The sequence below is a fragment of the Danio rerio genome, chromosome 25 (genome assembly GCF_049306965.1).
Source record: "Danio rerio strain Tuebingen ecotype United States chromosome 25, GRCz12tu, whole genome shotgun sequence".
NCBI classification, from domain to species: Eukaryota; Metazoa; Chordata; class Actinopteri; order Cypriniformes; family Danionidae; genus Danio; species Danio rerio.
In genome coordinates, this window is record NC_133200.1 from 13950241 (window position 1) to 13963323 (window position 13083).

Consider the following 13083-nt stretch of genomic DNA (forward strand, 5'->3'; position numbering starts at 1 on the left):
TATTATAAACTTATTACAGTAAAAACATAAGCAAATCATTTTATAACAGAACAATGAAGTTTAGGCTCGATAGGCAGGTACACTCTGATCAATCTGGCAACCTGCGCTTGCATGCGTTTTGAAGCAGGAGTGCAATACCTAGTTCAGCCACTGGGTGTCAAACTTACATGCTGCACCTTTAAGCTATTAGAATGAAAATTCCTAAATATGTGATGCAATTTGTTCTAAAATGTAATAAGATTTCACTTTATTACATTATTATTTTTTATCAAATATTTAATACAGTTTTGAGAACATAAAAAGGTCAAATCATTACTGACCCCAATAAGATTTATGCTAATTTCACTGGAAACATTGTGAACAATACTATTTTTTACCAAATAATCAAAACACACGCACACTTTGAATCAAAGAGGGATTTTTTTAATAAAAAGCAGAACCAAAATGCATTTATAAAGAGCTGACACTGAGAAAGCTTTTCCCTTTCCATTTTCCTCTTGAAAACCTGACCAGCCGAAAGCTTATAGCAAGCCAAATTCCTCGAAATTAAAAAAAGAAAAGAGAAACAACAACAAAAAACGCATACAGTCTCAAAAAAAACAATATAGAGAACAGTAAGATCTTAATGGACAGCGATGAGAGTGAGAAATGGTGAAGCTTCACTATTTCACTGCATGCATCTGTACTACAGCTCTCCTGCTTGACCCTGAAACACTGACCTTGGAAAACAATGGCAGTTTAGTTACAATAGAAAGAGTTCAGATTGAGAACAAGGGTTTTCACTACCATGAGAAACTCTGAACTGCACCCTGTGCTCCCTTATAAGCATAAGTACTGTGAATCTGGATAGGGTTCATTATTATGGCACACTGACCTGATTAAAGAACGATACGCTAGATTAACATTAGTGGCGGGGTGGGTGAATCGGCACTGGATTGATGCTGTGTTCTATTCAAACTTTTAATGGGATGTTCCTATTTCTGCCTTCCAACCACAACCACAAACACTACTTCAAAAAACTATACTCCGAAACTCAGAACTTGTCATTTTACCTACACATTGTCTAATGAGCAACTGCTATAAACTGAAATCAATCTAATACTTACAGTGGGCTATGTGTTTTTAATTTGACCAAAATAATCAAATAAAAACATTAGGGTTAGGGTCATTCATCTTAGATTAAACATGGCTGTATTATATGTTTTTGATCCACAAAAAACTATTTCACTTAAATAAGTAATTCATTTAGAAAGCGAGTTCAACGACTATAGAAGACACAAGACGTGTCACTCATCTAGTTTTGAATGGGGAAAAATGTAACGGTCAATATGGCGAATGAAGCCCTGTCTACTAGTAAAGGAGCCAATCAGCTATAGCTATAGACTGAGGATTCCGAGTGGTGTTTCAAAGATGGTTGTCGAGTGAAATGACTTGTCTTAAAGAGACTTTGACATGTTTCCAAAAAGATTTGAATCATAATAATTATTCATATTGAAAATACACTTCCATTGTCATACTGCATTTTATTTATTAGATTCAAAGAATTATTTATTTATGAATCTGACTATTATAGTTTTACTACAGTATGTTTATGATTCACCAAAAAGATCATTTATTCTACAATCTGACTTAAATAGCTATATTTCCATTCAAAGATGCGTAATAAATTTAAGCGCAAAACTGTAATATCGCAAAAAAGATTTGCAAATAAAGCAGCGTTTCCATCCAAGTAGTCAAAGAAAACAAAATCATCACTTCCTGATTAACTGGCGCCAAATATCAAATATGAAAATATAATTTGCTGCAGTAGGAGAAGCTGCGTGAATCTTTTTTTTTATTTAATACATTACTTGCGCCTCTGTCGACATGCAATGTATGCATGGTGGCGTTTGAAGGCATGAGATGCAGAGCACAGACGCTCTTGACTATTCTGGAGGTATTTCATAATATAATAACATTAATATTGAAATGATTAGACGTATTACAATGACCAAAACAACATTTCAGATGTTTTACAATGTGCTCAGCCTGCTGGATTATCCATTCACGCACATTTTGATCACCAAATGACCTAAAAAAAAACAACTTTTTTTTTAATGTGCATACTGAAATTTGTTCGGTAAAAGTGTTTCTATCGTAGCTTATACACATCTTTTTTTATTGAGTAAAATAATCTTGTTTTTCCTTTTTATATAACATTGTTTTGCTTACCCCATTGGCAGATTATTTTGCTTGTTTTAAGGAAAAAATCACTTCATTTTGGCATATTATTTCTTAAAACAAAACAATATGTTTTGCTTGTCTAAATAATTCTTCATTTAAGATTTTTTAGATATTTGGACTAGAAACAGTGCAGTGTTTTTGCAGTGCAGAGGCCGTTGTCAACTGACTGTTTGACTGACTGAATCACTGGCTTACCATCCTCCATCCCTTAACCCAACCAATAGTGTTTTCAGAAACACAGATTAACCTTCTATAAACTTCTATAAACCCAACCAACAGTTTTAAAAATCAATCCAGAAAAAGAATTTGATAAAATTTTCAGATTTTACCACATTCTCACCATTATTTACTTATCATATTTTTTGGCTTCTGTTTTGCCCGCATTCTATAACCATTCTTTATCAGACTCGAACACCATCATTGTGGTCAACTCCTCACTGCATCTTAAGTCCGCCAATGTACATGGTAGCTACTGGACAAACTGTTAACAGCAAGAAAGCCGTCCATATGGAGGTAAGTAGTCAGCAGATATTGTTCTGTAGCGTTCATTTTAAAGATGTACTTCTGGCTACATAATTACGATCTCTACTAATGTTTTCAGAATAAGCCTATGTTGGTTTTGTATGTTTTTGATTTTGATTAACTTTGGTAAAACACTTTCAGTCAGAGTAGTTTAACATGCATTACTTTCACGTTGTCATTCCATGCGAAATACGTTATTGCCACTGAATCTCAAACGGCTCCAGTATTTTAGTATCCACATTCAGAACTGAATAGAACACAGCATCTGTTACAGCAAAGCTAAACACGTCTACAGGCATACTGATTGGCCAATTAATTTTTCAGTCAAAACAGGGCGGAGCTCTACACTAGGCTGCTGTAAACCTCTACTACAGCAAAAAAGCAGATAAAATGCATCATGGGGAATAATGTAGTCATTTGTAAAAAGCACATAAATGTCAAATCTACGAACCATAATAATCATAAGAATAATGATAACAATAATAATAACAACTTATAACAGAAACTTTCAGAGAGTATAAAAGCAGTTGTGTTAACACATGAACAGCGAGCTTAGGTGGGTCTAACTTGGGGTAGTTCTTGGGGAACTGTGTGTAAACATTTGCAGGGGACGACAATCTTGGCTCAAATATGTAAACAGTGAACACTGCGGCGCCTTTCAATGACACCTTTATTCCTGTGATGGAGCCACAGCAATACTGCAAGAAGAAAAAGACGGTGTTCAGGGATTGGGGATTTTAGTGAAAAATAGCATCTGGGCGTTCACGTCAAACATGCAGGCCATGACAAACATGGCGGTGCACTGCGAAGCATGCATCTACCAATGGTTTGGGGGTCACATCCGGTAGTTGGTCACTGTATCTGAAACATTGTTTAACGTAGTGTTAGATGAGGCCATACAATGCCATCATTGTATATCAGTATATAAACTCCCTAAAAAGATGGCGCGAGGCCATAGAAACCTTAAAAAGACGTTAGAAAAGAAAGACACTTGCTGAGGTCTTTTGAAGAACGCTGAGGGATAGATCTAACTTGAAACACATGTTCGACGTACAAAGGCGACCAGAACAGTCAATCTTGAAACAGCCTTCCTTCAAAAATCTGGGTCATGGCACCAGAAAATGGCCTCCGCCCCTTTAGGGCCCCAGAGAAGCTTCAGAAGTGCAAAGGTGAGTTAAATCTTTTGTTTATCAGTTTTGATGTAAACAAGCAGAGTCCAGGGGTGGACAGAGAACAACATGCACCTGTTTTCAGTCGATGTCGGTATTCTCAGCTTCCCTCACCCCCCTCTCTAGTTTATGTCATCCGTTGTTGTTGTTTTTTACGATTTACCAACCTTCTCAATCACCCTTGCCTCATCTGTCAGGAAGCTGGACGAAATGCCTCCTCCTGCTGCTTTTCCTTTCATTCACTTCTCTCTTTGCCTCTCTCTCCTCTCTCTCCGTGGCATTGATTTTTCTCAATTACGGCCGGGTTCTAAGTCTCCTCTTCTCCAGTTGACACAACCAATCTTGCAGCCACTGAGAGATGGTCAGTCAATCCAGCCAGTTGAGTGATGAAGCTGAACTCCTCTATATCCTGTGAAGGGGCGATAGATCAAGTCCTTAAGAACTATTAAAATAAATTAATTATATAGCAATTTATACCTCATGTCAGATGCTATTGATCTTTTTGGAGGCTATACTTATACTGCTCCATAGGAGGGCACTATGGTGTTAGATCCAAGTGCACACTCAACATCATAAGAGGTTTGATATTACGTTAGATTTCTGTCACCAGCATCTAAGTACAATGATTATTTGACATCCAACAACGATGTGAAACGACGTTGATAATTTGATGATTTTAGGTTGTGCTGGAAAGCGACCAAAATCCAACATCGAGCCAATATCTTGAACCAACATCATATTAACGTCAAATACTAACATTTATTGGTCAGGTTTTTCGTAACAAAATTCCAACGTCTGACAGACATCATATTGGTAACATCCACCCAATGTCAAACTGTAACATGATTAGATATTTTGTTGTTTTTAGACCAAAATGCAACATCTGTTTGACATTGGACATTGACATTAGGCTGACACTGGATTCTGACGTGAACCCGATTTTTATTTACAAATGCAATGTCCCACGACGTTAGGATACGATGTCTATCTGTGCCTGCTGGAGTAAATATAACTAAAAACATCAGTTTATTGCTTGGTGTTAATATTACAGTGTTTTAAAAAAATAAAAGTTTAATTTGATTATTTTATAATTCATAATTGATTTTCATTTGATTATCTTATTTATTTAATAATATATATTTTTTTGTTTTGTTTTTAAAAAAATTTCTAATTAGCTTTAACATTCAGCATACCTATTTCAGTTAACTGTTTAGTCAACATTTTTTTAAACATTTTGTAATATTCTTTTTAATAAATTTGTATTTTTCATATTTTAGATTTATTTTAAATAATTCTTTTTAAATATTTGTATATAGTTCTATATATATATATTTTATTTGAATAAACAGTTTATGTACAGTTAACAATAACAACAAGAAATACACAATTTGCACTTGATGGTATTCTAAAATTGCATTTGAAATATAGCCATTTTGAATCATACATTAGTAAGCTATACAGTTTGTCACCTTAGAATAATAAGATTCTATATGACATTTTTGTCAAAATTGAGTTATTGACATTTTTATTAAATTACATCTTATTTACATTATGGAATGTTTTTATATACGTTGTTTACATTTTTAGAATTTTTATTTAAAAAACAAATGTTACTCACATACTGTTTGCTATGGAATCCAAAAACTTTAAAGCTTATCTCAAAATCATTCAGAATGCAGATAGAACCTTGTAATTCCAAGGTGACGAGTTTACATACAGTACAACCTATTTACAGTATGACACATCTTACACAGTGCACAGCGGCATCAGGTTACCATTTCAAAAACTTATTTTGCATTTTGGATCAAATTTTGATTCATTGCCCTTGTGTTTACTCCTCATATTATTAGGATATTTTTATTATTCATAATGGATACCCAAGTGTTCTACAAAATGTTTAATCCACAATATGTGTCCAGTTGACTCTTGCATTAAGTAAAACACACACAATATATTCAATACACTACAAATAGAAACATGTCCAAACACAGTCATGAATGTGCAAAACAGAAGTCATCTGGTGTATTTACTTCCCACAGGTAGTCCCATGTTTCTGTGTGCGCTGTGATGTTTACTCACAGTATGTGTTTAGTCATGTTTTGCATAATGTTCTTCATAAAAGGGAAGTCGATTTATTAATCAGAACTCACCACTTTCCAGTCCTGGTGAAGGCCTTCCTCTTTATAAAGGATGTAATCGATTCTCCTGCCGTTTCCCTTCAGGGGTATTTTGCGCCCCTTCTGACTGGGACAATGGTTCTTGCTTGTGGGGAACACCAAATACTCTTTTCTGCCCTCTTCATTCTCCATCACCCTGTCAGAGTAATGCAATGTGACTGCCATGAATCCACAGTTGACTGATGATCACATGATTGTATAGGATAAAACATATGTTTATAATATATCTATATAGCATTTCAAGAGTTCACACTTAGCTGATGATAGATTATAAAGCTTGTTTGGCATGCTGTCCCAGGAGAGAGCCCTGAGCTCATCAGATCCTCGAGCCCGGGGCTCCCTCCCATTTGCAAGGCTAGAGGGGAGTTTGAGCTCAGGTAGATCTCGATAATTCCCCTGTTCTAGAAGCTAATGAACAGATAGTAAATGCTCTTAAGAGATAACTATTTACTAGTATGTCTATGGTGCTGATTTGGATGACACAATTAACATCAGTTGCATGTTTTTGGATGTTGGGAGGAAACCTGGGGGGAGGGGTGGGGATGGGGGGTGGGGGGGGGGTTGTGGATGGGGGAACCCACCTGAGCATGGGGAAAATGTGTAAACTCTGCACAGAAACATCGGCTGGCTCGGTAAGGGCTAGAAAGTTCTTGCTGTGAGGCAACAGTGCTAACCACCGGGCCACCGTGCCATCCGTCTAGTAAAGATGGAGGAGCAGGGGTGGAAGCGGGGATTCTTCAAAACGAATAGGTTATATGTAACTTATAATGGCTTAGGAATCATCTGATTGGTGAATCATAAATTGAATAATGTGGGGCCGGCTGCAAGCAATCATAAGCACGTGATCCTCTCAAAATTAGTTTATAAATAAACTTCACATATGTAAAATAGTTTTCATATAAGAAATCTCTTGCCTTCACCAGCAACACCTGTCTAAATCTCCAGAATTTGTTTGTATCTGATTATGTATGTTTGTATATTTTGACCACTACCAGGTTTAGTTGAAAATGTAGCTTTCATAGTTTAAGCTTTCATGTGGCCAAATGCTTTCAAAACAAACACAGGTTCTCCATCCAACTGAACTGAATATGAAAAATTAAAGACTGTAAAGTGGTTTTAAAGCATGCTTGCCAGAAATGCTGCCATCTGAACTTGTACCTCTAAATAAATAACAAAAAATAAATATATATGGCAATACTTTAGCTTAAGTAACAATTCACACTATTAACCACTTTCTTAGGAGGAAACAATATCAACAAAAGACCTCAAAATGAACCATAAACAGCTGCTTTCTGTATTGTTTTACATTGCCTATTGCTAATCATGTCAATTTTGTGACCTGGTAACATAAAATTAGATCAAAATATCAGAAAAAGTCCAACCGATTCAGGAAATGTCAAAAAAGTACAAAAGTGACCAATTATAACTTGAGAAATTTGGTTCATCAGAGATTCTTTGAAATCCTCCACATCCCCCATCACCACCTGTCTAAAATCTGCAATGAGTTTGCTGTTTATGCAGCATAGTATCTTACATGCAGTGTACTTGAATATTTATGGGTAGAAGCAAGTGTCTAATTGCACTAAAGTAGCAAAACAGATTCTCTAAAGCAGTGGTCGTCCACCATTGTGGCATGGATCGGTACCAGTCCGGTTTTTGAACTGGTCCCGAACCGCGCAAAAAATCATTAATTTACATTTTTTAAAACTATTTGAGTCTGAATGATCTTTTATTTAGAAAAATGACTGTTTTCTCTTGGTTCATTTTGGTCACTAAAGCAACAAAACGAGTAAGAAACAGAAGTCTTTGTAAAGTTTCTTGGTAAGGGGAAATGCCTAGTGAACGACCCGCGAACAGCCAAGGAATAGATCCACTACCCATTGGTCAACAAATCAGGTAATTTCAGCATGTCTGTGCAAGAAGATCAACTGCAGAAGATCACAAATGACGACGGCCTTTTAGGGGCCGTTCTCATAGTGCGCCTTTTTTAGTGTTCATCAAGTTTTTTCAATGAAGGCGTGAGGCTTGTGCCCGTAAGTGTCGTGACACACTCGTGCAACAAAGCAGTGCTTTGAAATTTTCTCCGTAAATAAACCTTGTATCAGAGTGACAGCAATGTTTTGTCAGCTTGTCATCCTCTGAAAACAGTTAATGGTTGCCTAACAACCTACAAACCTTTCTGTTCGCCAGAATGTTGCGATCAACGTCAATCACATTTAAAGAAGAAAGCTGTCGCATCTTTAGTGCACTCAATTTTTCTAATTGAACAAAGTGTGCACAAATAAGCTTTCCACATGTTTAGACGGTATATAAACTGCCCCTTAAACAACAATATGGACATACAGCAGATCTTGTTTTTGCTTCTTGGCATCTTAGCTGCTTGAAAACAACAAGGCTTGTTTGTGATCGGGTTGAGCAAGGTTCATTGCTTCGCACCATCATTGTATTATTATGGTGTTGTTTATCAGCTGTGCATTAAAAAATGGCTTCTTGTATTGATGTTTTCCTGGCTTATTGCACATGTAAATGACGATTCTCTGTAAACCAGTTAGAAGTGAATGTATCTTCACCCTTTTAGCACAGTACTGTCCTAAGTACCCATGTTCACAAAAAAATGGTATAATACAGTTTGGTTTTTTGGTAATTGGGTATATGCCGAAGCATGCTAATAGAATTTTTAATTTTCCAGTAACCTGGGTTAAGCGCAGTCCTGTGAACTGTATGCCAATGCAAAAATCTGCCCGTTTAAGGTCAGTTTTCTTCAAAAGTCAGCTCGGCATATACCCTATTCTGACAGTGGACGTAGAAATAAATGCAAGTTCCTTACTGTACTGCACCAAACCATACCACTCAGTAGAAATGAGCCATTAGTATACAACTAAATATACAACAAGTATACCGCTCTGCTTTTGTCTGTCAGCTATTTTGAGAGATATCATGCTTAAAACATATCCATTGTGGTTAGCTTACTTTTGTAGGCTCTCTGGTGAACTGACTTCCTCATCATAGATCCCACTTGTGTCCAAATATGTACCTGTGTAATAAACACATGCAAACACGCACAACATACAGGTTACAGTTGAACAGGAGATTTGGACATATTTATATCCTGATCCTTAAATCGTTCAAGTGGCAGATATTTGACATTTAAAGTCTCTCTAGACCCACAAGCCCCACTGGACCAGAGCGGGGTAACACCGGCATTAAAATGAGCTCAAGGGAAATCTGTGTGAGTCACGACTGTGTGCTTCTAACCTCCCCTCTCCACTAAAGCGTTTCTATCTTCTCTTTTTTGCTCTTAACACATCGCTGATTCTAGCATAGACAGACTGATAGTTCCAGTACTTTCCATTACGGTGCAAAGGGTTTCTAGCAACTTCTTTAATTGTTCTGAGAGTTAACCGAGGATAGGATTCACAATGCCTGCAAAAATGACACATCCTTAGAATTTTTAACAAAGTTATACAAATTTCATATACACACTTAGTATATATATATATATATATATATATATATATATATATATATATATATATATATATATATATATATATATAAATTATTTCCCTAATAAAAACATGATAATGTTTATATTGTATAACATATTATGTATACTGCAATATTTATAATAAAATACTTATAATATCTTATAGTAAAAAAAGTTAAATTGTTTACCTTCAAGATGTTATTAATATAAATTACTTTTAAAACAAATGATATATGTATGTGTATGTATATGTGTCTATCCTACAACTGTATCCCGAAGATCCTTTGAAAGCAGGGTATAATGTAAGGTATAGATTTTCACAGGGTATGATGATTTTCCATAGGCACTACTAGTATCAGCTTAAAGTGGAATTTAAAGGCTTAACTTAACTAGGCAAGTCACTGTATAACAGTGGTTTGTTCTGTAGACAATAAAAATATTGCTTAGAGGGCTAATAATTATTGACCTTAAAAAAGCTAACAAAAAATTAAAAACTGCTTTTATTCTAGCCTAAATAAAACTATTATGAATTTCTCCAGAAGAAAAAATATTATAGGAAACACTGTGACAAATTTCCTTACTATGCTAAACGTCATTTGAGAAAATATTTTAAAAAATTAAATAGTTAGGAGGGCTAATAATCTTGACTTCAACTGTATATATAAATAAATAATGTTAATAAATTGCATTTTAAATATAACTTAATAGTTTAATACTGTAACCAAAAGAGAAAAAAAAAAAAGTTGAGAACTTGGAAATAAAATGATCATCTTTTCAAACCGTCTTAAATATTGTCAGAGCTCAGACCTTCATCAGGCCTTGAGGCTCAGAGAAGAGCAAAAAGTAGCTGTGCTATAAAAGAGAAGTAGAGTTTACTAAAGCCAGATGAGTCATTAAAGGCCTGCTCTCCATCAGATCTATTTCAGAACCAGGACTGGACATCAGCGTCTCTGCCCTGGTCAACCGCCAGCTCATCCACTGCACCATCTGCATGTGTCAGTAATACCTCAGAAACTCACTCAATTTAGACACCTGGGGGATTTTTTATGTGCTAAAAAATATTTTTGAAGATGGAAAAAGGTTAAAAGACCAAAATTTGAAACTTTTTAAAATAATATGTAACAAAAATATGAATATTAAATTAAAATAAAATATGCTGATACACTATTTAATGAAAAATACATATATAATTATAAGATACTTTATTCTTATGAAATATTTTAGTTTTAAAATATACTGTTATATTATTATAATTAAAGACATTATAATATATAAATATTAAACTCACTGAAAAAAAGTTATACAATTGAATTTTGCCATGTCTATATATATATATACATACAGTTGAAGACAGAATTATTAGCCTCCCTGAATTATTATCATACCTATTTATTTTTTCCCCCAATTTCTGTTTAATGGAGGGAAGATTGTTTCAACACATTTTTAAGCATAATAGTTTGTTCTTTACACTATCGTAAAAAAAAATTACCTTAAAGAGGCTGATAATTTTGTCCCAAAAATATTTTATTAAAAATTCAAAATTGCTTTTATTCTGGTCGAAATAAAACAAATAAGACTTTTTCCAGAAGAAAAAATATTATCAGACATACCGTGAAAATTTCCTTGCTCTTTTAAATACCATTTGGGAAATATTTAAAAAAGAATAAAAAAATCAAAAGGGGGCTAATAATTCTGACTTCAAACTTCAACTGTATATATATATATATATATATATATATATATATATATATATATATATATATATATATATATATATATATATATATATATATATATATATATATATATATATATATATGAACACATTATTATACTAAAAATATTATTTTAATTAAAAAATTAACAGTATAATAGAAATAAAAACAATAATAACATTTATAATAATAAAAATAATAATAAAAAACTAAATTGTTTTATACATATATGTTTATAAAATATCATAACTATATTAAATGTTAATCATAACATAGTGTAACATTCAAAACAATTTATTTTGTGTCATCTAAAAATCTAAATGTATTTAGGATAAATATGATAAACATTTCTGTGTTGTACATATGTTTCATCATTACATTGATCTCTAGAAAGTTCCATTTGCATTAGCTCTTGAAAAACCCCATGTTGGTGAACCACAACAAGTGCAGAAGTGGCAAATCTTCAGCCATTTGCCCGCACCTTTGAGACTGAGACTTTGTGTGTTTGTAAACTGTTTTGATAACTGACCTAGAGCCCAGGGTTTGTCCTCTCCTGGTCCCAGACGACACGGGTCTTTATAATGAGTGAAGAGCGAATGCTGCTGCTCCAACTTATCCTCTAAAGGGACAGAAAACACATGACAGATAGGGTTACAATGCCTCCTTCTGGTCATAAACAGCCATCTAATTATTAAAGATCTAAAATAGTTAGCAAGTGAGCTGAACATCAGCATTTTATTACTATGAATAGTATAAATAAAGCTGATTGCATTATTGCACTAAGAAAAACTCTTTTGGTCAAGCTTGTTTTTCTTTTAAAGCATCGCATCAGTGGAATTTGAAATCTGTTAAAGAATGTGTATGTTAAGTCATTTACTGTAAGTATAATTTGAAGAAATTGCTTCTTAATAATAACAATAATAATTGTAAACACTATTTTTTTTTTAATTGTTTGAGTTTGAATTTGTATGTTTATTGGTTTGGCCTTTAACATTTAGCTAAGGGACCACCAATGAAAACTAGTCAATAGGCTAATTTGGGTACATTTACATTCTCAGGGAATGCTAACTAATGTACATTTTCCCTTGTTGTGAAATATATATAAACACTGTAAAACCCAAAAGGTTAAGGTAACTCAAACCATTTCAGGAAACTTATTGCTACAAACCATTTGATTAAAAAATGTATCTATATAAGTACTGTGAACTTACTCCATTTAAGTTGAAGTAATGAGTTACTTTCACTGAGTTCAAAACTCTTTAAATGAGTAAAATTAACTTTCAGTAATTTTAAGTTAACTACACTCATTCCATTTGATAAAGTTGTCTGCTGGGTTTTACAAAAAGAAGAATATGTATTATTATAATGAATATTTTAGATCTCACAGTTCTTAAAAAGATAGTTCCCTTAAAAATAAAATAAATTTTGAAAAAACTTTTAAGAATTATAATTGAAATGATTTTTAGTCAAACTTTTTATTGAACGCAAACAAAACACTTCTAAATCATCTAATAATAAAAATAAAACTTAACTAAACACTAGATTATTGTTTATATTTTTCTCATACTGAATAGGTCTTGCTTTTTATTTAAATAAGTAAATACAACTGTGAAGAAATATTATTTACTATATAAAAACTTTACCAAAATATAAATGCTATATATAATTGTTATAAGATGCATAGTACTGGCTCTGAAGCTTTCTGAACAAAATTTGGATCACCTATTATTTGTAAAAGATTTATAGCAGTTGATGACGTGCACTCTGAACATTCTAATCACACCGGTATA

General features: G+C 33.6%; 1 protein-coding gene across 5 annotated transcripts in view; it reads right to left on the minus strand.

Moving 5' to 3' along the window:
• Window positions 1–404: 404 nt before the first annotated feature.
• Window positions 405–13083, minus strand: part of smpd3 (sphingomyelin phosphodiesterase 3) — a 105301-nt gene continuing 92622 nt past the window's right edge. For 4 of the 5 annotated variants that reach the window (XM_073942228.1, XM_073942225.1, XM_073942227.1 and 1 more), the window contains 4 exons: window positions 11823–11912; window positions 9062–9125; window positions 6065–6227; window positions 405–4323 (listed from right to left, as the gene is read on the minus strand). In XM_073942228.1, coding sequence (XP_073798329.1) covers window positions 4222–4323; window positions 6065–6227; window positions 9062–9125; window positions 11823–11912 — 419 coding nt within the window. In that variant the 3' untranslated portion in view covers window positions 405–4221. The remainder of the gene's footprint in view (window positions 4324–6064; window positions 6228–9061; window positions 9126–11822; window positions 11913–13083) is intronic. The other variant, NM_001122750.1, reaches the window with a different exon arrangement.